The 27,532-nt window shown below is 36.0% G+C and overlaps 3 protein-coding genes and 1 long non-coding RNA gene across 4 annotated transcripts; 3 read left to right on the forward strand and 1 right to left on the reverse strand.

Annotated features, from left to right (window-relative positions):
• Positions 1–9,238: 9,238 nt before the first annotated feature.
• LOC125495647 (uncharacterized) lies at positions 9,239–10,318 on the forward strand. Its single transcript, XM_048640427.1, has one exon. The coding sequence runs from the start codon at positions 9,239–9,241 to the stop codon at positions 10,316–10,318; it is 1,080 nt and encodes a 359-aa protein (XP_048496384.1).
• A 2,839-nt stretch (positions 10,319–13,157) lies between these two features.
• LOC125495648 (uncharacterized) lies at positions 13,158–13,568 on the forward strand. Its single transcript, XM_048640428.1, has one exon. The coding sequence runs from the start codon at positions 13,158–13,160 to the stop codon at positions 13,566–13,568; it is 411 nt and encodes a 136-aa protein (XP_048496385.1).
• Positions 13,569–14,982: 1,414 nt separating this feature from the next.
• Positions 14,983–18,340, forward strand: LOC130590732 (uncharacterized). Its single transcript, XR_008968580.1, has 2 exons — positions 14,983–15,166; positions 18,077–18,340. It is a non-coding gene; the product is annotated as an uncharacterized LOC130590732 (long non-coding RNA).
• Positions 18,341–21,219: 2,879 nt separating this feature from the next.
• Positions 21,220–21,735, reverse strand: LOC125495649 (uncharacterized). The gene is made up of 2 exons (XM_048640429.1): positions 21,507–21,735; positions 21,220–21,458 (listed from the first exon to the last, which is right to left on the reverse strand). Exons 1-2 carry the CDS (start codon positions 21,733–21,735, stop codon positions 21,220–21,222), a joined length of 468 nt encoding a protein of 155 aa, XP_048496386.1.
• Between the last annotated feature and the right edge of the window lie 5,797 nt (positions 21,736–27,532).

Consider the following 27,532-nt stretch of genomic DNA (forward strand, 5'->3'; position numbering starts at 1 on the left):
ATGTGTGCAACCCACCTTATTCGAGGAGATTCGAGAGAAGCAAAGTAGTGATGAGTGGATGGTGAAGATAAAGAAAATGAAAGAAGATGGAGTTGTCATCGAGTTTGACATTGATGAGAATGGTGTTGTGAAGTACAAGGGAAGATGGTGTGTGCCTAAGGATGAGGAGTTAAAAAGAAAGATTTTGGAAGAAGCTCATAATACGCCATATTCTGTGCATCCTGGAGGAGATAAACTCTATAAGGATTTGAAGCAGCATTTTTGGTGGAAAAATATGAAACGTGAAGTGGCAGAGTTTGTTGCAAAGTGTTTGACGTGTCAGAAAGTGAAGATTCAGCATATGAGACCTGGTGGAATGATGCAACCTTTAGAAGTGCCGAGTTGGAAATGGGAGTCTATTTCAATGGTTTTGTGATGGGATTACCACTTACTAAGTCAGCTAAGAATGCCATATGGGTTATAGTGGATCGATTGACAAAGTCGGCCAGATTTATAGCAATGAAGGATACATGGAGTATGCAACAGTTGGCTAGTGCATATGTGCGAGAGGTTGTTAGACTGCATGGAGTACCAAAGGATATCGTTTCAGATAGAGACTCGAGATTTTTGTCCAAGTTTTGGGAGAGGTTACAACAAGCCTTTGGGACATTGCTCAAATTTAGTACAGCTTTCCACCCTGCAACAGATGGACAGACAGAGAGAACAATTCAAACATTGGAGGATATGTTGAGAGCATGTGTGATAGACTTTGGAGGATCTTGGGATGATTATTTGCCAACTATAGAGGTTTTCGTATAACAACAGTTATCACTCAAGCATAAAGATGGCACCGTATGAAGCATTGTATGGGCGAAAATGTAGGAGTCCTTTGTGTTGGAGTGACATAAGTGAGACGATGACTTTAGGGCCTGAGATGATTGAAGAAACAACGAAACAAGTTAGGCTTATTCAGGAGCACATGAGGGCAGCTCAAGATAGACAAAAGGCTTACGCAGATCAGAATAGAAGGGAGATGGAATTTGAGGTTGGGGAGAAGGCTTTGCTAAAAGTGTCACCAACAAAGGGGTCATGAGATTTGGTAAAAGGAAAGTTGAGTCCACGTTACATTGGACCATATGAGATCTTGGAACGAATTGGGGAAGTAGCCTATAGATTAGCCTTACCAATGGAGTTAGCTAATGTCCATAACGTCTTTCATGTGTCTCAACTTCGAAAATATGTCCATGATCCTACCCATATCATTCAACCTGAAACCATTGAACTAGATGAACCTTATCCTTTGAGCAACGCCCAGTTAAATCCTTGATACCAAAACGAGAAGTACCCGGAACAAGGCGTAAAACTAGTCAAGGTGTTATGGTCAAGTCAAACTTCTGAAGAGGCTACTTGGGAAGCCGAAGATGATATGAAAAATCGATATCCCGAACTTTTTCAGCAGGTACGCTTGAGTTTCGGGGACGAAACTCTTTAAGGGGGTAGAATGTGATACTAACTTTTTGTTTGCATATTAGTAGCGAACGATAACGTTAAAGTTCGAGGACGAACTTTCTTTTAAGGGAGAGTAGATGTAATATCCCAAATTTTTGTAACTATTTTATAAAATTTATTTTGTTATAATAAGATTTTTATTCTGAAAGATAAAGAAAATCTAATAAATCAGATTTTATGAAACTGTTTTTATTTATTAAATCAGATTTTTATCTTTTAAAAAAAAAAATTTCGAAATCAGATTTTTTTTAAAAATCAGATTTTTTTACGTTCAAAAAAGAAAGATGGAGAGAAAAGAAAATTCTGATTTTTTTTTAAATACTTATCTTTTAGTGAAACCCTAGATTTACATACATATATATATCCCCAAACACCCAGAAATTCTCACATAATTCACTTTCTTCATCTCTTTGGTAAGTTCTAATTTCAGATCTAGAATTACCATTGTTATTTTCGAAGGTTTTAAACAAAAAATGATGTAAATTTTTAAAACCCGACGTGACTCCGGCGACTTGACCGGAGTCCGCGACCGATCTTCTTCTTCTCTTCTTCCTTCTTCCGTCTTCTTTATTCTTTCTTCTGTTCTTCTGTTCTTCTGGTTTTTCGGTGGAATAATGGTTAAATAGGAACAAAGGTTCCTTTATAGGCTTGATGTTTTGAAAAAAAAAAAAAATTTATTGAGTGTGGACAGCAAGTTCACGGAGAGTTGTGACTTGCTGCCACAACTCACAGGGTGTTATGATATATATGAATTTTGTGCACCTGTTGCACCTGTCACGCTTTTCCTCAATTTTTTTTATTTTTTCTTTTTTCTTCTTTCTTTCCTTTTGTTAATTATTTATCTTGTAAACTGTGGTTAATTATTTTTTTCGGGATATTATATCAAGTGACTAACGTTAGGTTATATTATTTGTTGTAGACGGAAACTTCGTAGAAGGCGACTTTTAGTTGATATTGCTATATTTGGGACGCGTTTGAGGTAATTCACAATGTCTATCAACAACTAGAATCCCGTTAGGAATTGTATGTGCTATGTGTAATACATGTCGTTGTATGTGATTCTAGTTTATGTTAGATGTATATTATGTGACAGGAATAGTATAGTACTTTCTATGACTAAATATTATTATATATTATATTATTACTACTATAGTACTATTATCCCTGCGTATAATATATATGTATCTACTGGTATTGTTGTTATGAATTGGATTTTTAATGTACCTAATTATACCATCGTATTAAAATTATGCTAATATTGATAATGTACTTAATGGGTATAACTAGTGTGTTAATGATGTAGCGAACGGTATTATAAGTTAACATATATTGTGACTCTATGAGGCTCTAATGATGGATATATTGGTTACTATGAATTATGGACGTTGATTAGTATAATTTTATTAAGTGGCTAAGTTGTGAAAAATATTATTTGAACTAAAGATGTTCCTGTTAATGTTAATGTGATGTTTGATGTGTCACAACTTTTAAAATCGATTAATCACGTAAAGTGGAAATATTATTGAGGGAATTATCCTGTGGACTTGGATCCTCCATAGGTGATGAACAGTATTTGATTTTATTATGTTACAACTCTTTATTGTCTTCCTCCTAATACTATTGGTGCGCATTGCGGATACCCATTAGATTAGTGAGGGGTGTGCACACTAGGGACGTTCTGCAAAACGATATTGGCCATTACTCTTATTTATTGGGTGACGACCCATGTTGAAGTAGGTGGTTACTGGGATTAGTCCGGCCTACTGACGTTCAATTCCCTTCTAATAAATAAAATTGTTGTGTATGACTCATATAAACTTGAATAATTGAAATGGTTAATCATATTATATACTTGTCTGTATTATGTTATACTTGTCTGCATTGTATTATATTTGTATGTATGTTATAAAAATTATTTTTAAAATATAACATTATTATTATTATTTTACGGGATGGAGTTGTAATTACTTAGCTTTCGCTAATTTTGTGTGTTTTGTTTTTCTTTGTTCTTTCCTATTTATTTTGTGCAGGTTGGTGAAAGGACTACGTTGCAGGAATGAGTGAATTTATAGTTTTTAAGTTCACCTAGTTTAATAACAGTACTGTCATTTGAGATTGTTTAGTTTTGGTTTGGTTAAATTAGACAACTTAGTTTGGTTTATTTTGATACTTTGGTTTGTAGTTAAATTATTTTTTATTTCTAATAATTAGCCTTGCATTTATTTTGAACAATAGATGCGGCGGTAACACCCTAAAGGTTTGGTCATATATTTTAATGAAAAATGAATATTTTATAAAGTTTCAGAACCAAAGTTTTGGGGTGTTACACCTAGGATGAAGCAAGAAGTACCCGACTTCGTGGCAAAATGTTTAACCTTCCAGAAAGTGAAAATACAGCATATCAAGCCTGGAGGAAAATTGCAACCATTGGAAGTGCCAGGATGGAAATGGGAATCTATCTCTATCTTTATGGATTACCAATTACGAGATCTGGAAAGAATGCATATGGGTAATAGTGGATCGTTTGACTAAGACGGCAAGATTTGTGGCAATGAAGGATACTTGGTCGTTGAAACAGTTGGATGATTGTTACTTTAATGAGGTAGTTAGGCTACATGGTGTTCCGAAGGACATCGTTTCGGATAGGGACGCGAGATTCTTATCTAAGTTCTGGAAACAGCTCCAGACAGCCGTGGGTACACTATTGAAATTCAGCACAACCTTCCACCCAACAACGGATGGTCAAACATGGAGAACCATTCAGACCTTAGAGGACATGTTGAGAGCATGTGTGATGGATTTCGGAGGATATTGGGATGATCATTTGATGTACATTGAGTTCTCATACAACAACAGTTATCACTCGAGCATAAGAATGGCACCTTATGAGGCATTGTATGGACGGAAATGTAGGAGTCCTATATGTTGGAATTTAGGATCGGAAATGATAGAAGAAACTACCAACAAGGTGAAGTTGATTCAAGAGCGCATGAAAGCAGCTCAGGATCGACAAAATCGTATGCCGATCAAAGGAAACGAGATTTGGAGTTTGCAGTTGGAGAAAAAAGTGTTGCTGAGAGTTTCACCAACCAAGGGAGTAATGAGGTTTGGTATGAAAGGAAAGCTAAGTCCTCGTTATATTGGACCTTATGAGGTATTGGAGAGGATTGGACAAGTGGCTTATAGGTCAGCCTTACCTACAGAATTAGCCAAGGTTCATAATGTTTTTCATGTGTCTCAACTTCGTAAATACATTTCTGACCCCTCTCATGTTATCCAACCTGAAACCATTGAACTAGATGAGACCCTCACTTTTAAAGAACGTCCTGTTAGAATCCTTGATTCCAAAACGAGAAACACCCGAAACAAGGCAATAAAGTTAGTCAAGGTTTTATGGTATAATGATCAAATCGAGGAAGCAACGTGGGAAACAGAAGACGGCATAAGAAAGCGTTATCCTGAACTCTTTTCTGAGGTACGATTATCAAGTTTCGGGGACGAAACTCCTTAAGGGGGGCCGAATGTAATACTAAGAAAGCGCAAAGATAATGTTTAATATTAAACATCTAACTTTAAAGTTCGAGGACGAACTTTGTTTTTAAGGAGGAGTAGATGTAATACCCCGAATTTTCAAAGTTTATTTTATTATTTATTAAAGTTTAATATTATTTCTACTATGTTTATCAAAATAATGATTTCCTTTAGTTTTGATTTATTTAACAAGTTTAAAAATAATTCCTTTACTTGTTTTATTATTCATTTCATTATTCCTAAATAAATTAAACTCTTTACATTTAGTATCCTTATACAAGTTATCCATTCATGTTGTCCATCCACTTTAGCAATCCAAAGCCCAAATACCAAGTCCATAGTCCATATGTCTTTTACCAAAAAGAAAAGTTAAAACAAAAACAAAAAGAAGGGGAAAATAAAATGAAAACTGATTTCCATCTTCTTCCCCTCCCCTCTTCTTCGCTCGTTAGATTCAACAGCTCCAAAGGAGCCAAATTGTCAACAATTTACAACTCTTGTCAGTAGAGTGTCCACAAAATCAGATTTGAGGGGGTAAAAATTTCAAAGGCTAAAACTCCATAGCTTCACTTCCTCCATTAATGGAGGTTGACTAAGCTGCACAAATTCAGAAAATTTTCTCTATAAATAGCAACCCAAGCCCATTCAATTTCTTAAGCAAATAGTCTCAAAAAGGTTTGCTTCAATTCATTTTTTTCTCCCTTAATTTCTGATTTGTTTTGAAAGATAAAAAAATTGAAATTTCCATCCACCATTAACAACATCCTATGCTCCTTCGAACCACCACACCACCGGACCACCACTCTAAAAAACATCAATCGAACCACCAACCACCCCGACCAAATTAAACCACCAATCTCGATGAACGCCAACCGCCGAACCCCCATTTCGCAGCCCAGACTTCCCCCCCCCCCAATTCGCGGCCCTGCTATCACCCTTACGACCCGCACCCAGCGTTTTCGCGGCGGCTGCCACCCTCTACCTAGCCGTGTGCCGGCCAAAACCCGCCAGCACCGAACTCCTTCTTCTTCTCCCGTTGCTTCGAGCCCCTCTATTTTTCCCCTCCCTCCTTGTTCGTTCCTTTTTTTTTGGGATGAACTGATTCCTTGAATCAGTATTCAGTACAAAAGAAGGAAAGAAATCCTTCCTTTTTCCTTTTCTTGTTTACTTTTAAAACCCAAACCTTTGACTTTTCTAAATTAGCCTATCTTATTATTAAGTTGGTGTATTTTGTTTAAGTTAATCTTTTATAAATTTGATAATGTTTTCTAATTTTTCAAATTGAAATAAGGAGAGTAATAATAATGTTAGTCTTCTACATTTAAAATAATTGTTTAAGTTAATAAAATTAAGTTGAAGACATTTTCGTAAGTACTTAAAATGATTTCATTATTAATTTGAAAACCATAACTTCGATTTATAAACTCTCTTAAAATCATTACAAATTTTTTAAAGTTATTTGGATTATTTAAATCGTTTATTTAATATACGTATATAAAAAGGGGTTATTTAGAAACTAACTTAGATCTCGTTAACATCTATTGTACACTCCGGTTTCGTAGACGAGGAATACCAAGAGTGTTAATCCGTTCCCGAACTTAACTTTCGGGCACGTGTCACGAGGCAATCTCCGATGTCCATCTAAACATAGATCCCGTTAGCGTAAAACGAATTGATTACGTGATTATGTGCTTATAAAATTTATAAGTATGGACTATAATTATGGATTATCGACCTAATGCGAATTATGAATACGAATGACAAAATGGATAATGACTATGGATTTTGATTATGAATCATGACTATGGATGATGTACGATATGGCAAAGATGTTTATCATAATGTTATTAAAACCGCTTAACGTCATTTAGTAATGTTGTTGTTATTATTATTATTATTATTATTATTATTATTATTATTATTATTATTATTATTATTATTATTATTATTATTATTACTGTTGTTATTATTATAATTAGTATTATTAATATTATTATCATCATGATTATCATGAATATTATTATTGTTATTAATATGGAGACTTTATGAAAGTTGGAATTGGTAATAACGTGTGATAATGAATTGATTATGAATCTGAAGTGATAAATGAACTCAAGTGATGGTTGTGTTTATGAAATGAGTTATTGAAATTTCTATGAATGGATTGAGATTTTGATGGATTGAATATGTTCACACTGGATTGAACTAGATTACGTAAATTGAACAAGATGACGTAATTGTGTACGTGATTTATGTAATGACTTGATAAAAAGATGTTAATCACATAAAGTGAAATATCGGAGGGAAATGATGAGCAGGTTGCCCTGTATGAGTGGTTCAGCGGCCCGTACAGGTTCTCTGGTTACTATGTTGATAATTCTGGTACTGTCTTTCTTCTATCTTGTTGTGATCCAAGTAGAAGGGGTGTGCACACTAGGGACTCTGTTATTATGCCCATTATGATATCTGTAGACCGTAGGTGGTTACAGGGGTTCGCCCCGGCCTACAAGTAGGTGGTTACAAGGGTTCTCCCCGACCTACAATGTTGAAGTAAGTGGTTGCAAGGGATTGACCCCGGCTTACTGGCGTTCTCTTTCCTCTCCTTGAATAACCGGATTATTTGAATTAATGATGGGATTATTCAATGTATATATATATATGTGTATATGTGCTATGACTTCCAAAACTATTAATCTTCTATTTTACAAAGTATTTTCAACTTAAGCATTTTACGGGATGGAGTTGGAATTACTCAATTTTTATGATTTTCGGGAGCTTGTCTCTCTTGTCTCTCTTGTCTCTTTTTAATGTATTTGTACAGGTGGGTGATCGATCGGGGGAACAAAAGGAAGATCATTTAGAGCGTCATCCACTTAGTATATGATTAGCTTCCGTTGAAATTCTGAAACACATAATTAATTAGTAATGTTTAACGAACGATTTACTTGGTTGCAAGATTAATGAATTTGAGTTTAGTTTGTTTTTAATTTAGCCTTGCATTTATTTCCAAGGAGATAAGTGCGACGGTAGCGCCACCCTTCGAGTCGAGCCCTCGTAGATTTATTTTCCCCCAAAACCCGAGTTTTATCGAATGAAGAAGGGTTCGGGTCGGCGGGGGTGCTATAGAATGGTATCAGAGCGGAGTTAGATTAATTAGGGAAATATCAAAATTGATAAAATGTAGAGATTAAGGAAAATGAATCAAATAGGTTTAAACTTAAAAGTTGTTAGGAAGTCAAGATAATAAAATATTTAGGAGAAATGAATTAGGATTAAAATATTATTTAAGGGTTTAGTATGGGTACGAATGGGTTATGTGTGCATGTATTAAATTACTCGTTAAAGGTACTTATTAATTGTTTTATTAGATGGCCAAGACACGATTGACCGCCAGGAAATGCACCATAACCCCACGTCAGGAACCTTACCTTCTAAGGATGGGCGTAGGAGAGTCTATTTCAGCTTACATCTATAGGTTGCGATTAACCATGAAGTGTTATCACCTCAATGAAGGTCACGAGAATTTAGATTACCTCATGCCACCTAAACAAGCCGATGTTTTAATTCACACTCTCCCCAACGATGGCCCTTATGCCGGACTCAAGAATGAATACTCGGATATTCTGAAAAATGGAAGGCCAAACTATGAGCGATACACATGGAAAGGGAAGTGGTATCTCACGTTGAGTTAACTGGAGAAAAGAATGCTCGATGCTAGAGCCAAGTGGCTCAATAACTACTTAACCTCCGATGACGAGGAACCCAACCATAGTGGCGATGAAGAAGTAAGAAGCAACCCTACCTCACCCGTTGTAAATCTCAATGGAGATAGAGACAGAGATGAAGGTGGAGACGAGGACCCGTCCGAGTACGCTGACTAGAAACCCAAATCACTAGCCCTGATCCTTAGATTTCTAATTATGGTCGTAAAAGACCAATTAACTTGTTAACTTAGTTAAGGATGGTGCAGCTGATGCTTATTTGAAAAAACTCTTATGCCACTATGAACGAATCGTTATGGCACTTTTGGAGTAATGAATGATGAACTTTTGATATGTGAATTGAGTATGAAATGAACGAATGGTGAGAACCATGATTATGTGAATTAGCTTTTATATAAGAATCAATGTGAATGGTGGAAACACCCTTGTGAATAACGCATGTGGCTTTTGCAATATGTTTATACGCGATCTAGAGCAAGGCGAAAAGAAAACCAAATATGGGCGAAACACCGGAACAAGTTGTAGCACGACTTAGGACTCTGGAGCAACTAGCTCAGAGCTTTGGCTTAGTTCTTCAAAACCAAATCAACAACAACCACCATGGAGACGATCCGGAAGCTATCATAGCGAAAAAGATTTCCTCTCTAAAACCACCAACCTTTGTTGGTAGAGAAGACCCATTACTTCTCGAAAATTGGATAAGAGACTTCGAAAAGATTTTCACCGCCACGGGTACGCATGAGGCCCAGAAAGTAGACCAAGCGACCTTCTACTTTCACGAGGATGCTGATAATTGGTGGGGAAGTGTAGGTCCAATTGTTAAAGCTCAAGAGAACTTTAACTGGGAAGCGTTTAAGGTAGCAATTAAGCCTCGATTCTTCCCCGAGCACATTCGTAGGCAGAAATACAATGAGTTTAGTAGGTTCAATCAAAGCTATAACATGAGTATGAAAGAGTACGCTCAGAAATTCAATGAGTACACCTCAACTGTAGTTCAAGATGAGGGAACTAAGGCTCAGAAGTTTGAAGACGGACTTAAGTTTGATCTTCAGACTCGAATGGGAGGTAATACCTCAACTACTTTCACGGAGGCGTATGCTAAGACCTCAAACTTAGAGAGACTTCTGCAGCGTGAAAGAGAGGTGCTAAGTATACATAAAAGGAAGGAACCGAGCAACACTAAAAACCAAGGGTACGATAAAAGGCCTAACAACAACAACAATAGTGGAAACAACAACAACAATGGAAGACGCTACAACAACCGCAACAATCAGAATTCTGGACAACATGCCCAACAAGGAAACAGGATCCAAAGGAACTTTGTTTGCAAGAAGTGTACCAAGAGCCACCCAGGATTCACTTGTCACGGTGAAATGATCAAATGCTTCGAATGTGGAGAAGTAGGTCACAAATCATTCAACTGTCCCAAGAAGCAAGCTCAAATTGGACCAAATGCGAACAACGGTAACAATGGTAACAATAATGGAGGTGGAAACAGAATTCAAAACTTCAATAACAACCGCCCCAATGGAGGAAATGCTACACATAACGGAAACCAGAACAACCGCTCTTTTTGAGGTGGAAATGGAAACTATGGAAAGAATGGCAATGGAGGCTACACCAATGGAAGAATCAATGTCATGAGCTAAATGGAAGCTGACGCCGATGCTAACGTTGTGACTGGTACTTTTCTCGTTAACTCAAATCCTGCTTATGTACTCTTTGATTCAGGAGCGTCTCATTCTTTTATTTCTAGTACTTTTGTTAATAAGTATCCCCTCAAGTCTACCCAGTCTTGTCGAGCCAATATAGCCATGCCCACAGGTGAAACTGTTTCTTGTAAATCTCTTTTCCAAAATATCCCTGTAGTCATAGCTGGTACTGAATTACCGACCGATCTTATTCTTTTTGACCTTAAAGACTTTGACGTTATCTTGGGAATGGATTGGTTAGCTAAGTATAAAGCCAAAATCAAGTGTCATAACTAGAAAATATCTCTTAGAGGACCAAAGGGAAATATGATATCTTATAAAGGCATAATCTTCCAACCTGACGTCAAAATAATCTCTGCCTTGAACCTTCAAAGCTATCTTAGAAAAGGCTATCCAGTATACCTATGCCAAGTAAGGGACGTAAGCGTGGAAAGCAAGGAGTTGACTCAAATTCCGGTAGTAAAGGAGTTTCCTGATGTATTTCCCGAAGAGTTACCTGGAATGCCGGCAGTCAGAGAAGTGAACTTCAAAATCGACTTAACCCCGGGAACTGGACCGATCTCTAAGGCTCCGTATCGAATGGCACCTACAGAAATGCAAGAATTGAAGGTGCAGTTGGAGGAATTATTGGAAAAAGGGTACATTTGACCTAGTGTTTTGCCTTGGGGAGCCCCAGTATTGTTTGTACTGAAGAAAGACAGATCTTTGAGGTTGTGCGTCGATTATAGGGAGTTGAATAATGCCACGGTGAAGAATAAATACCCGCTCCCGAGAATCGAGGATTTATTCGATCAACTTCAAGGTGCAACAGTATTTTCAAGGATCGATTTGAGATCGGGATATCACCAATTGCGAATTGCTGAAGAGGACATCCCGAAAACAGCCTTTCGTACGAGATATGGCCATTATGAGTTCACAGTCATGCCTTTTGGACTCACTAATGCGCCAGCAGCTTTCATGGACCTCATGAATAGGACTTTCCAGCCATACCTGGACAAGTTCGTGATAGTATTCATTGACGATATATTGGTCTACTCGAGGAATAAAGAAGATCATGAGGATCAACTGAGGAAAGTATTGGAGATTCTTCGAGAAAAGCAATTATACGCCAAGTTCTCAAAGTGTGAATTTGGTTGGAAAAAGTATCATTTTTGGGTCATGTGATATCAAAAGAAGGCGTTTCCGTAGATCCATCGAAGATTCAAGCAGTGACCAACCTAAGAATGTCACCAAAGTAAGGAGTTTCTTGGGTTTAGCCGCATATTACCGGAGATTTTTGAAGGATTTTTCGAGAACGGCCCAACCTCTCACCAACCTAATGAAGAAAACGATAAAATTGGGATGATAAGTGTGAGGAATCATTTCAAGAGTTGAAGAAAAGACTTACAACAGCCCCGAAATTGACATTACCCTCTGGAATAGAAGGATTTGATGTTTATAGTGATGCCTCGAAGAAAGGATTTGGGCCTGTTTTGATGCAACATGGCAAAGTATACGTAGTGGCCTATGCGTCGAGATAACTCAAACCGCATGAGCAAAATCACCCTACTCATGACTTGGAGTTAGGAGCAATCGTGTTTGCGCTGGAAATTTGGAGACATTACTTGTATGGAGTGCAGTGTAAAGTCTATACAGATCACAAGAGTTTGAAGTATCTGTATACGCAAAAGGAGTTGAATATGAGACAAAAACACTTGCTAGAGCTTATATACGACTATGACTTGAAGATAGTGTATCAAGAAGGAAAAGCGAACAAAGTAGCTGACGCGTTGAGTAGAAAGAGCGCTCATTCGCTAAATGTGTTGATTTTGGCAAATGAACTGTGTGAGGAGATCAAGAGATTGAATTTGGAAATAGTAGAACCCGGTTATGTGACAACCCAATTGAATGCCCTTACCCTGGGACCGGACATATTTGAGGAGATTCGGGAGAAACAAGCTGCAGATAAGTAGCTAAGCAAGTTAAGAGAGATGAAAGAAAATGGTCAAGCACTAGAGTTCGAGATCGACGACAATGGCGTTGCGAAGTATAAACGAAGATTATGTATACCACAGGACGAGGAACTCAAGACGAGAATCCTAAGGGAAGCCCATAGTTCGCCGTATTCCATACATCCAGGAGGAGATAAGCTTTATAAGGATTTGAAGAAGCATTTTTGGTGGCCTAGGATGAAGCAAGAAGTAGCCGACTTCGTGGCAAAATATTTAACCTGCCAGAAGGTGAAAATACATCTTATGAAGCCTAGAGGAAAATCGCAACCATTGGAAGTGCCAGGATGGAAATAGGAATCTATCTCTATGGATTTTATCATGGGATTACCGAATACGAGATCTGGAAAGAATGCATATGGGTAATAGTGGATCGTGTGACTAAGACGGTAAGATTCGTGGCAATGAAGGATACTTGGTCGTTGAAACAATTGGATGATTCTTACTTTAATGAGGTAGTTAGGCTACATGGTGTTCTGAAGGACATCGTTTCGAATAGGGACTCGAGATTCTTATCTAAGTTCTGGAAATAGCTCTAGACAGCCGTGGGCCACTATTGAAATTCAGCACAGCCTTCCACCCAGCAACGGATGGTCAAATAAAGAGAACCATTCAGACCTTAGAGGACATGTTGAGAGCATGTGTGATGGATTTCGGAGGATATTTGGATGATCATTTGATGTACATTGAGTTCTCATACAACAACCAAGGGAGTAATGAGGTTTGGTAGGAAAGGAAAGCTAAGTCCTCGTTATATTGGACCTTATGAGGTATTGGAGAGGATTGGACAAGTGGCTTATAGGTTAGCGTTACCTACAGAATTAGCCAAGGTTCATAATGTTTTTCATGTGTCTCAACTTCGTAAATACATTTCTGACCCCTCCCATGTTATCCAACCTGAAAGCATTGAACTAGATGAGACCCTCACTTTTGAAGAACGTCCTGTTAGAATCCTTGATTCCAAAACGAGAAACACCCGAAACAAGGCAATAAAGTTAGTCAAGGTTTTATGGTCTAATCATCAAACTGAGGAAGCAACGTGGGATACAAAAGACGACATGAGAAAGCGTTATCCTGAACTCTTTTCTGAGGTACGATTATCGAGTTTAGGGGACGAAACTCCTTAAGGGGGACCGAATGTAATACTAACAAAGCGCAAAGATAATGTTTCGTTAATATTAAACATCTAACTTTAAAGTTTGAGGACGAACTTTGTTTTTAAGGAGAAGTAGATGTAATACCCCGAATTTTCAAAGCTTATTTTATTATTTATTAAAGTTTAATATCATTTCTACTTAAATTTATTTTTATGATAATGCAAATTTATTTGATAACTATGTTTATTAAAATAATGATTTCATTAAGTTTTGATTTATGTAACAAGTTTAAAAATATTTCATTTACTTGTTTTATTATTCATTTCATTATTCCTAAATAAATTAAACTCTTTACATTTGGTATCCTTATACAAGTTATCCATTCATGTTGTCTATCCACTTTAGCAATCCAAAGCCCAAATACCAAGTCCATAGTCCATATGTCTTTTACCAAAAAGAAAAGTTAAAACAAAAACAAAAAAAAGGGGAAAAGAAAATGAAAACTGATTTCCATCTTCTTCCCCTCCCCTCTTCTTCGCTCGTCTGATTCAACAGCTCCAAAGGAGCCAAATTGTCAACAATTTACAACTCTTGTCAGTAGAGTTGATTTTCAGTCCACAAAATCAAATTTTAGGGGGTAATATTTTCAAAGGCTAAAACTCCATAGCCTCACTTACTCCATTAATGGAGGTTGACTAAGCTCCAAAAATTCAGAAAATTTTCTCTATAAATAGCAACCCAAACACATTCAATTCATTTCTTTCTCCCTTAATTTCTGAATTTTGTTTTGAAAGATAAAAAAATTGAAATTTCAATCCACCATTAACAACATCCTCTGCTGTAACAGGCTTGTTTTTAAAAGCGTTTATTTAAAAGGTAATCATAGTTAATAATATAATTATTTTTCGGATACTCTTATTTTATTTGAGTTGGAGTATGGATATTTATCTTGTCGTATTTGTAATATATTTATTTGTTTAATTTTATGAAGTCATTTATATTATATATTTTGGATTTTAGTTATTTAAAATCATTTGAGCAGTATTTGTCGAAAGTTCCAAAATAGAGTTGGTTTATTTTAGATGAAACAAAACCCAAATCCAAACCCACCCCTTTGTCGGTTTAGTGATAAGCTAAAAGCCCACCTCTTAGCTCTTCTTTCTCCTTCTCGGGTATTCTAAACCCCAAACCCAATTTTCCCTCTCTCCCGTGAAACCCAAAACCTCACTCTCTCTCCTCTCTCGGTGAAACCCCGATCCCCCTCTCACCCCCGCACGTTCACCTGCCCGCCTCACCGGCGTCGCTAAGCTCATCGGAGCTCGACGAACACCGCGAACCCTTCTCTTACCTTCTCCTTGCAATTCGATTTCCCCCTGTTTCGTCGCTGTTGTTATTGATGCTCTTCGCCGCCTCTTTCGCCGGAGCTGCGTGTCACCCTGCTCGCGTCTCTCTCCTCTGTTCGTGTTGCTACCGCGAGCGAAGTCTCGTTGTTGTCGTCGCTGTTGTGTTGCTGCTGTCCTTTGTCGCGAGCCGCTGATGGTGGTTTCTCTACTTGCCGCCATTACTCTGCCGCGTGGTAGTGTTGTTGTTATGCGGTGATGTTTGCTGGTTGTGCGATGTACCAAAAGGTACTACACCTCTCTTTGCTCCTTTCTTGACCCTGATTAGGTTCTTTTGGAATTTAAAGGTTGATTATAAGCTGATTTATGATCTATTGGTGGTGAAATGTGATTCCTAGTGGTTTGTTGTTGATGATACTGAATTAATGTGGATTATGTATTAATATATTGAAATTGACTTGCGTTTATATAAGTTGATTCTATAAAGAGGGCACTATTGAATTGTTGTGTATTGTTGTGAAGTGTTGTGAATTGTTGGTGGTAAATTGAGATGACAGAAGCCTCTCTATTTAGGTGGGAATTAAATTGGTGTAGTGTTGTTCTTGGAAAAGATTTGTGATTATAAATTCTCAAATTAGTTTAGTATATTATGTTAGTTTAGTTTGACTAAAGGAAGTCTTATCAGCCATGTTCAATAGCAAGAACCTAATTAAATGATTACCTTTGGATTAGTTATTAGTTGAAGAATGAGAATATTATGAGTTAACAAGAGACGATCTATATTTCATGACTCGAATGTTCATAGGGACTTGTTAAACCTTAAATAATATTGCTGTTAACAATTAGAATAGTTGTTTGAGTTCATTGTTAATTATGTTATAGAAGTCCTGATTTTTGGCTTAAATTAGCTTTATTAGTGTTTAAAGGCGACTTGAGTAACATATTGATATAGTAATGAAATTGTGTTATTGATTTTGTTTATGCGATATAAGAAAGTTGTTTCTACGTTGTCATAGAAGTTCACTGAATTGTGGAAGGTGGTATACCTGATTTATGATTAGAATTCTAATTTTAGGTTATTCTTTTGTCAAAGTATATACTATATTAATAAGTGAATTGATGTGGTAAGTTTGTGATAAGTGTTCTACTTATACTAGAATGATGTTCTAGAATTGGTTGGGAGTAATTCTATAAATAAAAGATTAGTTATATGAAAATCTGACTAGAGTTATCAATGATACTATGGGGAAGAATGGTTGAGTAGACTGTTTAAATGGGTCAACCTAATTAATAACCTCACATGAAGTCAAAGAAAGGATTAACTAATACTATAATAATATGAAGAGTATGAAAGGTAGATTACTTAACTATGGAGTAGATCGGTGAAAATGTGTTTGATAAAGTATTTTAATTGGATGACTATAAATAGAATAATATAATAAAGTGATGTTTGTTGATTGATTAGAATTCGGAAGACTAAGTTGGTTTATGAGATTACTTAAGTAAATGTAAGTTTGTTCATTACTTTAAAGTAGTTTGAGTTATACAATGAAATGACTTCTAATGAGAAGGGAATATGACTCGCTATACTAAGTAAGACTATGATCCATTAATGGTTGACATTTGGAATCGAACTTACGAGATGACATGACCCATAATTGATTAGGTCTAATCGACCTTTGTTTCAGGAATCCTGAGTTGTGGAATCTATGCTAACTCTCCTTAGTTAATTCTTAGAGAGAGACTTATTGTAATTGTTAATGGTGTTTGATAACGATTATTATCATTAATGAGATAAAAGTTAATTGGTAACCAGGATGTATAAAAGAGTATAAACAATCTATATGTGAAGGTATGCATTATATGGAATTGGTTTAGTAACTCTCGCTAGTTAATTCTAGCTGAGAGACCTATTGTCACTATGGTGGGGTATTTTACAGAATATGATTGGTTACTTGCGTGGTAAGTATGTTTTGAAATTGTAATTGAGTTGAATCGAAATGCATAACTATATTATTCTCGAAATACTTAAGTGATTATAACTCTCTAAGAAGAAGCCTTGCTTGTTGTTCAATGATTGTCAAGGATTACTATAACTATGGAATAGTTCTAAGAATGATGATTGAGTTATGAACGATAATCGAAAGAATCTGAAAGGGGAAAGTAGCCTCGTCTGAGTCGACGGATGAGGTGACATGAACAGTGCCCCATGGACTGTGAACCTTGGGGGCCCCACAGGGAAACCTGCCCATTGCTCTGTGGGGCGATAATCGGGCGTTATATCAGGTAATGTGAAACCTGTGGATGGCTGATGAAATCAGCGGAAAAATGTACTCCGGACTAGTCGCGGTTATTGGCCAAAAGTAAAGCGAATGGTTGGGTGACGACCCCCACTGTCGGAGTGTAAGCTTTGTCTCCTCCGCCGCGTTCTCTTTCCCCCTGGTTAAAAGGAATGTTATCTCAGAGTATGAAAGTTATATCGATAATGGATTCTCGATAAGGAATCGTATCGTGGTAAGTTGTTTCGATATTGGATTCCCGATAAGGAATCACATCAGGTAAGTAGTGAATGTTTATTCAGTATATGAATATGAATATCGATATTGGTTTCCTGATAAGGAGGCATATCATGGTAAGTGATACTAACGTTAGATTCCCGATAAGGAATCGTATCTCGTTATTGGATTCCCGATAAGGAATCGTTATGATGAAAGTTGTTGTGCTATTTATTGCCTGTTAAGGGTTTGTGTAGGACGGTATAGAAGAATGATTGATAGAGTATGAAAACATAAGTTTGGATTTCTGATAAGAAATCAATTAAAGGAAGTAAAGTATATTGCTTATATCAAAGTTAGTAACCCAGATTCATCATAAGGGATCGTGATATGTTGAAAGGTTAACTAATCAGTTTCTATATAAGATATATCAGTTACAAGATTGTTTGGAGTTACGTTGTTGGGTTTACTTTTATGTAAATGACGATGTAGTAGAAAAGGAACAATTAGATAAAGATGTATAATGTTGTCAACATGAGTTGATGTGATGCATGTTATGACCATGTGATTATGTTGACTGCTGAGTCGTTTTCAAGTAAAAGCCACCAAAGCATGTGTTACTCTTGTTTATGGGTTAGTACTCAGCCTTGCAGATGTGTGTACGTTTTGTCATTTCTGTGGCCTGTCACTTGGTGGGTGGCAGTATCTTATATGTTTCAGGTTGAAGCCGTGAGTTATTCTTTTGCAAGCTGAAGCGGATACGAGATGGTGCAGTATTATATTTGTTATTGAAGTGAGGACGCTCCACTTGTAATAGTTAATCGTTTAATTATTTTTAATAATCTATTTCATTATTTAAGAACCGGTAGCTAGTGCTCCTGATTCTCTGTTGGTTGTTGCTCCGCGAAAGCGTTGAGGTTGTTGAGCTTTGGGATTTGGAAATATTTTATAATTTGAAATTGCAACAGTATCATATTATTTCTCGCTTTAGCGTTCTATTTTCAAAGGAAACTCTGCCGGATTTTCTGTAGAAATTCATGAGAATAGAGTCTGAGAATCAGAGCATAGTTATAATAGTTAATTTATTTGAATAAAGTTGGGAATTGAGTCCCACACTCTCCGATGTAGTTCGGTGAGTGTGATGGTAATAGTTCGGGTTATCTCGACTAGAGTCTCTTTCGCTGTGCTTAATCTTTTATAAGCTGGTCGGGAGAATTCGGGCTGTTACATCTGCTCCTTCGAACCACCACACCACCGGACCACCGCACCACCACTCGAAAAACCACCAGTCAAACAACCAACCACTCCGAACCAATTGAACCACCAAACTCGACGAACGCCAACCGCCAAACCCCCATTTCACAGCCCAGACTTTCCCCCCTGATTCGCGGCCCTACTATCACCCTTACGACCCGCACCCAGCGTTTTCGCGGCGTCTGCCACCCTCCGTCTGGCCGTGTGCCGGCTAAAACCCGCCAGCACCAAACTCCTTTTTCTCCCGCTGCTTCGAGCCCCTCTGTTTTTCCCCTCTCTTCTTGTTCGTTCCTTTTTTTCTGGGATGAACTGATTCCTTGAATCAGTATTCAGTACAAAAGAAGGAAAGAAATTCTTTCCTTTTTCCTTTTCTTGTTTATTTTTAAGACCCAAACCTTTGACTTTTCTAAATTAGCCTATCTTATTAAGTTGGTGTATTTTGTTTAAGTTAATCTTTTATAAATTTGATAATGTTTTATAATTTTCTAAATTGAAATAAGGAGTGTAATAATAATGTTAGTTTTCTACATTTAAAATAATTGTTTAAGTTAATAAAATTAAGTTGAAGACATTTTCGTAAGTACTTAAAATGATTTCATTATTAATTTGAAAACCATAACTTCGATTTATAAACTCTCTTAAAATCATTAAGAATTTCTTTAAAGTTATTTGTATTATTTAAATCGTTTATTTTATACGTATTTAAAAAGGGGTTATTTAGGAACTAACTTAGATCTCGTTAACATCTATTGTAGACTCCGGTTTCGTAGACGAGGAATACCAAGAGTGCTAATCCGTTCGCGAACTTAACTTCCGGGCACACGTCACGAGGTAATCTCCGATGTCCATCTAAACATAGATCCCGTTAGCGTAAAACGAACTGATTACGTGATTATATGCTTATAAAATTTATAAGTATGGACTATAATTATGGATTATTGACCTAATGCGAATTATGAATACGAATGACAAAATGGATAATGACTATGGATTTTGATTATGAATCATGACTATGGATGATGTACGATAAAGCAAAGATGTTTATTATAATGTTATTAAAACCGCTTAACGTCATTTAGTAATGTTATGGTTATTATTATTATTATTATTATTATTATTATTATTATTATTATTATTATTATTATTATTATATTACTGTTGTTATTATTATAATTAGTATTATTAATATTATTATCATCATGATTATCATGAATATTATTATTGTTATTAATATGGAGACTTTATGAAAGTTGGAATTGTAATAACGTGTGATAATGAATTGATTATGAATCTGAAGTGATAAATGAACTCAAGTGATGGTTGTGTTTATGAAATGAGTTATTGAAATTTCTATGAATGGATTGAGATTTTGATGGATTGAATATGTTCACACTGGATTGAACTAGATTACGTAAATTGAACAAGATGACGTAATTGTGTACGTGATTTATGTAATGACTTGATAAAAAGATGTTAATCACATAAAGTGAAATATCGGAGGGAAATGATGAGCAGGTTGCCCTGTATGAGTGGTTCAGCGGCCCGTACAGGTTCTCTGGTTACTATGTTGATTATTCTGGTACTGTCTTCCTTCTATTTTGTTGTGATCCAAGTAGAAGGGGTGTGCACACTAGGGACTCTGTTATTATGGCCATTATGATATCCGTAGGTGGTTACAAGGGTTCGCCCCGGCCTACAAGTAGGTGGTTACAGGGGGTTCGCCCCGACCTACAATGTTGAAGTAAGTTGTTGCAGGGGATTGATCCCGGCTTACTGGCGTTCTCTTTCCTCTCCTTGAAGAACCGGATTATTTGAATTAATGATAGGATTATTCAATGTATATATATGTGTATATGTGCTATGACTTCCAAAACTATTAATCTACTATTTTACAAAGTATTTTCAACTTAAGTATTTTACGGGATGGAGTTGGAATTACTCAGTTTTTCTGATTTTTTGGAGCTTGTCTCTCTTGTCTCTTTTCAATGTATCTGTGCAGGTGGGTGATCGATAGGGGGAACAAATGGGAGATCATTTAGAGAGTCATCCACTTAGTATATGATTAGCTTCCGTTGAAACTCTGAAACACTTAATTAATTAGTGATGTTTAACGAACGATTTACTTGGTTGTAAGATTAATGAATTTGAGTTTAGTTTGTTTTTAATTTAGCCTTGCATTTATTTTCAAGGAGATAAGTGTGGCGGTAGCGCCACCCGTCGAGTCGAGCCCTCGTAGATTTATTTTCCCCCAAAACCCGAGTTTTATCGAATGAAGAAGGGTTCGGGTCGGCGGGGGTGTTACACTTACAGTCTCTACCAGGATTGTTGTTGTTGCACTTCTTACAATGGTACACTCTCTCAGTTCAACCCTTATTGTTGTTGTCCTGATTGTTCCTCCCTTGGAAACCATTCCCATTCTTGTTTCTCTTGAAGTTACCCTGATTTCCCCAGCATTGAAATCTTTCCTTTTCTCACCTACTAGAGCATTCTTTTTATCCCGCCTCGACTGGAGTCTATAAATGTGGGTGGTTCTCCCATACACAATGTGGATGTAAAGGTCTCACCTCGTAACCCCAGTTGTGACTCATCAGTCTACCCTTGCTCAAACATCTGAGCCTTCAACTCCTCAGTAGCTATAACCTCATGTGCAAACCTCGACAGTGCTATAAACTTACTGTAATACTCAGAGATGGTCATACTACCCATCCTAAGGTTAATGAACTCCTGGGCCTTCTGTTTCCTCATAAACACAAGGTAAAACTTCCCCCTTAAGGCAATAACAAAAGCATCCCAAGTGAATCCTTCCATATCACTCAGTCTATCTCCATTTTCTATCCACCATAAACCAACCTCATCCTTAAGGTACAGCACAACTTAACCCACTCTCATTCCCTCAGGACAATTCACTGCCCCAAAGATTTTCTCAAATTCCCTAATCCAGTTTTCTAAGAAGGTAGGATCAATTTTCCCTTTATAGTATGGTGGCTTAACCTTAGCTAACCTCTCATATATGTCCCTAGCAGTATCGGGACGCTCAGCTCTCTCCTGAGTCAGTTTTTCCGTCAAGAGGCGAATAGCGGTAGCTACGTCGTTGTTGCTGTTAGCCATCCTACTGCTTGACCTGAAATTATTGTAACTCTACTTTAGGTTTCAATATAACTTATATGCCCATTTAAGAAGGCAACATTTGCTTTGATCAAACAAGATCGCATCAACAAACAATTTCTCAAACGGTTCCAAGTACAACATAAAATGTTCTTTAACAACCACAATAATTATTCATGAGAAAATATTCACATCAAAATACACACGTGGAAAACAACAACTAGGAATGTAATCACACAATAAAAAAAATTAAATAATAAAAACATTCCCAACACTTGTCCAGAATAAATTCTTGCTCACTCGAATAAATAAATATTTACCTTTTATTCCTTTAAAAGGGTATTTTTAAATAATTGTTGTAACTACAACATTATATTTTCCTAAAAACAAAAGTACTATAAAATAAATCTAATCACTATTGCCCAACTATCCAACATTACTATATTATTTTTCCTTATTATAAATACATAATTAATGATCTAAGGTGAAACATTATCATTCTTGTCCTCAGATTCTTTGTACCATTCAGGCGTGAAGATCTCATTTTCAAACTCATATATGTCCTGAGTGTCATAATAGACATATCTTTTAGGTCTGGTGTAGTTATTCCCATCACCTTCATCATCACTTATTATAATAGGATTATGATAGCTTCCTACTCTATTAACTTGTCTGGCAAATGTGGGTAGGGATTTACAACACATGAACATATTCCAATAGATATACTTAGTACTCTCCCTAAACGCAATTCTAAACAATAAACAATATGTAATTACCACCTACAACACAGACACAAGCATATAAACAATTAGTAGGGAAGAAAAATATAATCATGTTGAACTACCTATTTAATGCACACATATAATACTTCTATCCTATATCCTATATGCCCCTCCTATACTACTCATTCTCATAACACAGCAAAATAGACTTAAAAGTATTAAAATAATAAATAATAATAATTATAATTTTTGACTAAATAATAAATAAAATAAAAATAAAAACATCGAACTCAATAAATTTCCGAAAAGAAAGTAAAATTTTCGACAAGTAAAAAAAAATCGAACTTATATAAAAAAATTGGAACTTATAATTTTTTCGAAAAAATAATAATTTAAAACTCCTAACATCACTAGAAGTCCTTTTTCTAGTCCAATTAGTATTTGGGTTCCTCAAGCCCATTTGAACTCCGTCCTTTTTCAAATCCAAATAGTATTTTAAATATTTTTCAAAGCATGTCTTAACAAAATATTTTAACTTCCTTAAATCGTTAAAATAATTCTTTTGACTTTCAAAATAGTCAACCTTTTAAATAAATAAATTATTTTAAACTAAGTTATATTTAAATATAAATATATATATATATACTAAAATATATTATACTAAAATATATCTATAAAATCCATAAATTTACGGGGGATTACAGTCATCGGATATTCGAAAACTAAAATAATTGAAATTTTCAAAGAAAAAGTTCATAGAACAAGTTTAGTATCGGATCGAATCATCGGGCATTCGGATACCCGGTCTTGAAAACGGGTATTTTGGACCGGATATTCGGAAAATTCCGAAAATTTCCCATGTTTCGGAGATGGAAAAATTCCGATCCGTATCCGATCCAAAAAATTTCGGATATCCGAAAACTAAAAAAGCAAATCGAATATCTGAAAATCGGACTGGATCGAGTGGATCACGGAACGGATATTTCGAATATCCGATCTTAAACAATGGATATTTTGGACCGAATATCCGAAAATTTCCCATGTTTCGGATATGAAAATTTCCGATTCGTATCCGATCCAAAAAATTTCGGATATCCGAAAACTAAAAAAACGAATCGGATCGAGCGAATCACAGACTGGATGAATTGGATTAGATACTTGTGAACACCGCGAAAGTGGTGAATAACCCCCCTTAAGTTCATTCAAAAGTGAAATTAGACCCCTTAAGTTTCACTTGTGGTGATTAACCCCCATAACTTTACTCAAATGTGAGATTACACTCTTTTTAGTATATTTAGCTATTTTCTTTTTAGTAAGTATTTTTTTAGGGGGAAGTATGTATTTTTTTTATAAAAAATACTAATATATCATATTATACATTATTCTTGTACAACTTGTTCTTCTTGAATTTGTTGTCTTGTCTTTGTCTTTTTAGGACCCCAACTCTCATTTTTTTTGTGAAGCTCATCTCCTCTTTCTCTTTATATGTCTGCTCAAGCTTTTCTTCTACCATTCTCTCTCCTTTTCTCTTTCCTTGTCTTTCTCCTTGGAATTTCAGATCTACTGAAGCTATAATTTTGGATATCAGGCTTTCATTTTGACGCTGGTGCGAAAACCGAATCATCCAACACTCCACAAGTAGGTAAAATTCGATCTTTAATTTTGATGGGGTTGCTGGATTTTTCGAAATTGCGTTGAAATTTGTGCTATATTTAAAGATGATAAAGATTTATTGTAATTATACAAGTTTTTTTTGTTAATTGCAATTGGAATTTACTGGAGTAATGAAGTTCTTTGGTGAAGAATACGAAGGTGATTTAGTTTAATTTGTAAATGATTGAAGGTGGATACTCTAAATTTGGTCAATGCTAGTCATAAGCTATATTTCTAATTGCAATGTTGGAAACTGTAGATTTTGCTTGCAAATTGTAATATTCAAGTATGATCATTAGACACAATAATCAAAACACACATAAAGAAAAAAAAAATGAAAAAAGAAGAATATAACCTGTCATAAGCAAAGTATGAAGCACCAGAATCTGCTGGATTAATAATCATCTTGAAGTGAAACACAGATTATGTTGCTAAGCATGAAAGCATTATAATCTGCTAGATATTTAATCATCTTCAACTGTAGAGTTCGTTTTAAATGACCATGATTATGTAAAGGTATAAAGAGCTTGTTTTTACAATGTTTAGTGGAAAGTATCTTTCATGTAAAAAAATAGTCTAATAATTGAATCCTTTTTTTTCTACTTTTTCGACATAATTGTTGTAACTTTGGAAGGAAGACAAAATAAACCAAATACTAATCAATGAAAAACCATATAAATTATTGTGTAGAAATTATGAGGAGCAAAACAATTAAATTTAGTTTAATTAAAAAATCAGCATCCAATAGAAAATCCATCTAAACACTCATAATATTGTCTTCTCTAGAAAAGGTTGTAAAACTGCTACACTTATGAATTTTGACTGTTAAGTGGCTCACCCACAGGTACTCTATATTTGCACGTGCGAACTTTGTGACCAGGCTCACCCACAGGTACTCTGAATAACTTCAGTTTCCATGTTGGATGTTTAAGGAGCTTTTCCTGGTACTGTTTTGCGAGAAACTTAGCATTTGCTCGCTTATTAACCTTAGTACGTGTGCAATTGTGAATGTCTTTGAAAAACCGAATCTGCAAACATCCATATTCTTTTGTATATCTTGCGCTGAGCTTCCAACTACATTTTGGATAGAGTTTACACTTCACAAGCACCCTCTTTGGCTCATTATGACAGTAATTCCACGCCCTCTCTGTTTGACAACTGTAGTAGATAAGTGCCTTTCTAAGCACCTCAACTTTCTCGAATAGTTGTCCCAGTTCAAGCTGCACCGATCCGTATGGTGTTTCAGGATCATAAAATGGCCACTTGTATTTCTCATCAACTTCGATGTTCTCATCATCATCACGAGGGTTGGAAGGACCCTCATCATCGGAGTCCCTTTCACAAAATTGGCCTTCTTGTTGAATCGATTCAAAGTCATTATCATCTTCACCCTAATAATCATCTCTTACACCTCTTGCCTTCTGATTTTGAACATTCCCAGCCTTGCCTTTTACAATTTGTGTTTTCCCTGAGTTGTTTCTCTTAGACAGCCACTCCCTTTTCTTCTCTTGCACATCAATAAATTCTTCATCACTACTACCTGCTTCCAGATTATCAACAACCTCTTCAGGCTCACTCCAATATATGTCTTCATTAAGTTCATCATGTAGATCTCTAGTCACACTCTCATACCTAACAATCTCAACTGGGACTTCTGAGTTTAATTCTACAACAACTTCTTCAGAGAAATCCTCACTGACATATACTTGATAAATAGGCTCCCAAACAAAGTAGAGCTTGATGCTTCCGTGTGTAACTCCTTGTATTCTCAACTCTTCCACTATTTTATCATTCAAAACTTGCACACCTTTTCCCTTAACATGATAATAAGGAATCAGTTGTTGGTGATTAGATACCCTCTGCATGATGTTGCAAATTTCTGTCGGCATCAGTGCACATATATCTATTGTACCCTTTAAGGCGGAACCACCCACATATTCTAACTCATCACTGTTGACCTTTAGTGACCTCCATGATGAAACTTGAAAGTGACGATATTCGCAGGTAGAACATCTTATAATACATAGACAATAATGAGATACAAAATTTGATAGAAAAGGAAAAACACATCAACAATGATTATAAATATGTAGACATATTCACACTCAAAAATGTGGGAAAACTGTAAGATAATTTTTCAATAAAAAATCATTCATATACTTATATGGATTCTAGGTGTTACTTTGTACTTAATTACAATTGCTCAATTTCAATGAATTACATATACTTTGTGCTCGAGTGGATTTTGTCTTCATGGTATACTCTTTTGAGCCCTCTGATCACAACATTAAAATGTTAAGATATGTCATCAAACCCTACAGATTGGGAATTGGGATGTATAATTGATGGACTCAATACAAGTTAAATATGTCACCACTTTGCCGTATTTTAATGTTAATTTTTGGCCCAGGTGGAGAATCTGTCGTCTTCTCCTTTGTCAAAGAGTTCAACATCCTATTCAATTGAGGATTTAGTGAGATTGCTCTTGCTGTATAAAAGATAAAAAAGGGAACCAAGAAAAAGTTTGCTAAGAGCCATCAACATCGCAGCTTTGATGTTTGATAACAATTTGAATATGAAGAGAGAATAGCAGAATACATGTTTGAGTTGAGTCAGAATCCATGGAGGATGAGAACCAGGAGCGATAGAGCAGAATCTAGCAAAGGCTATGAGAGAGAACTGGAGAAGAGATGTCGCATGTATAGAGAATAGACTGATTTTTTTATTATTTATTTATGTATGTTTTTACTTAATATGTATAATGATGTATTTAAGATATTTTAAATTATCATAAATGATTTTCAGCATTTTATCCCATGTATTTATCCTAAAAATATACTTTAGTAAAAGAAAATTGGTTAAATATATAAATAAGTGTGTAATCTCACATTTATGTGAAGTTAGAGGTGTAATCTAAAATATCTCGAGGGGCGTGTAATCTCACAAGTTAAAATCTCACAAGAAAATTGGTTAAGGTATCGTTTGGTTGCACTTGGGAAGTTGATCTTCCCTTGATTTTTCACTTCCCATAAAATTTCACTTCCTAGGAAGTAAACAAAATTGTTTGGTAGGCTATGGGAAGATGGAATTCCCATGGGAAGTGGCACTTACCTAGTGGGAACTAGGTAAGCAACTTCCCCCATTGTGTGGGAAGTAGAACTTCCTAGGAAGTGCAAATTCCCATGATTTTGTCAACCAAACAACTTCATATACTTCTACTTCCTAGGAATTTGTACTTCTCATGATTTATTTGGTCAACCAAACAAGGCCTAAATATACAAATAAGTGTGTAATCTCACAAGTCACAAGTGAAACTCGAGGGACGTAATCTCACTTCTGATCAAACCTAAGGGGCCTAACCACCACTTTGCCGCTTGCGAACACCCCTAGGCCCTACGCCCGTGTATGATGAATACCCTCCACTT

This window comes from Beta vulgaris, chromosome 3 (assembly GCF_026745355.1).
Source record: "Beta vulgaris subsp. vulgaris cultivar EL10 chromosome 3, EL10.2, whole genome shotgun sequence".
Classification (NCBI taxonomy): domain Eukaryota; kingdom Viridiplantae; phylum Streptophyta; class Magnoliopsida; order Caryophyllales; family Amaranthaceae; genus Beta; species Beta vulgaris.

Bases quoted from the DNA above. Each gene is read 5' to 3' on its own strand.
- LOC125495647 (XM_048640427.1), top strand. From the start codon at position 9,239: ATGGGCGAAACACCGGAACAAGTTGTAGCACGACTTAGGACTCTGGAG.
- LOC125495648 (XM_048640428.1), top strand. From the start codon at position 13,158: ATGAGGTTTGGTAGGAAAGGAAAGCTAAGTCCTCGTTATATTGGACCT.
- LOC125495649 (XM_048640429.1), bottom strand. From the start codon at position 21,735: ATGGCTAACAGCAACAACGACGTAGCTACCGCTATTCGCCTCTTGACG. The intron at 21,459-21,506 runs GTTAAGTTGTGC...TATGGTGGATAG, and splicing joins TCCTGAGGGAATGAGAGTGG to AAAATGGAGATAGACTGAGT.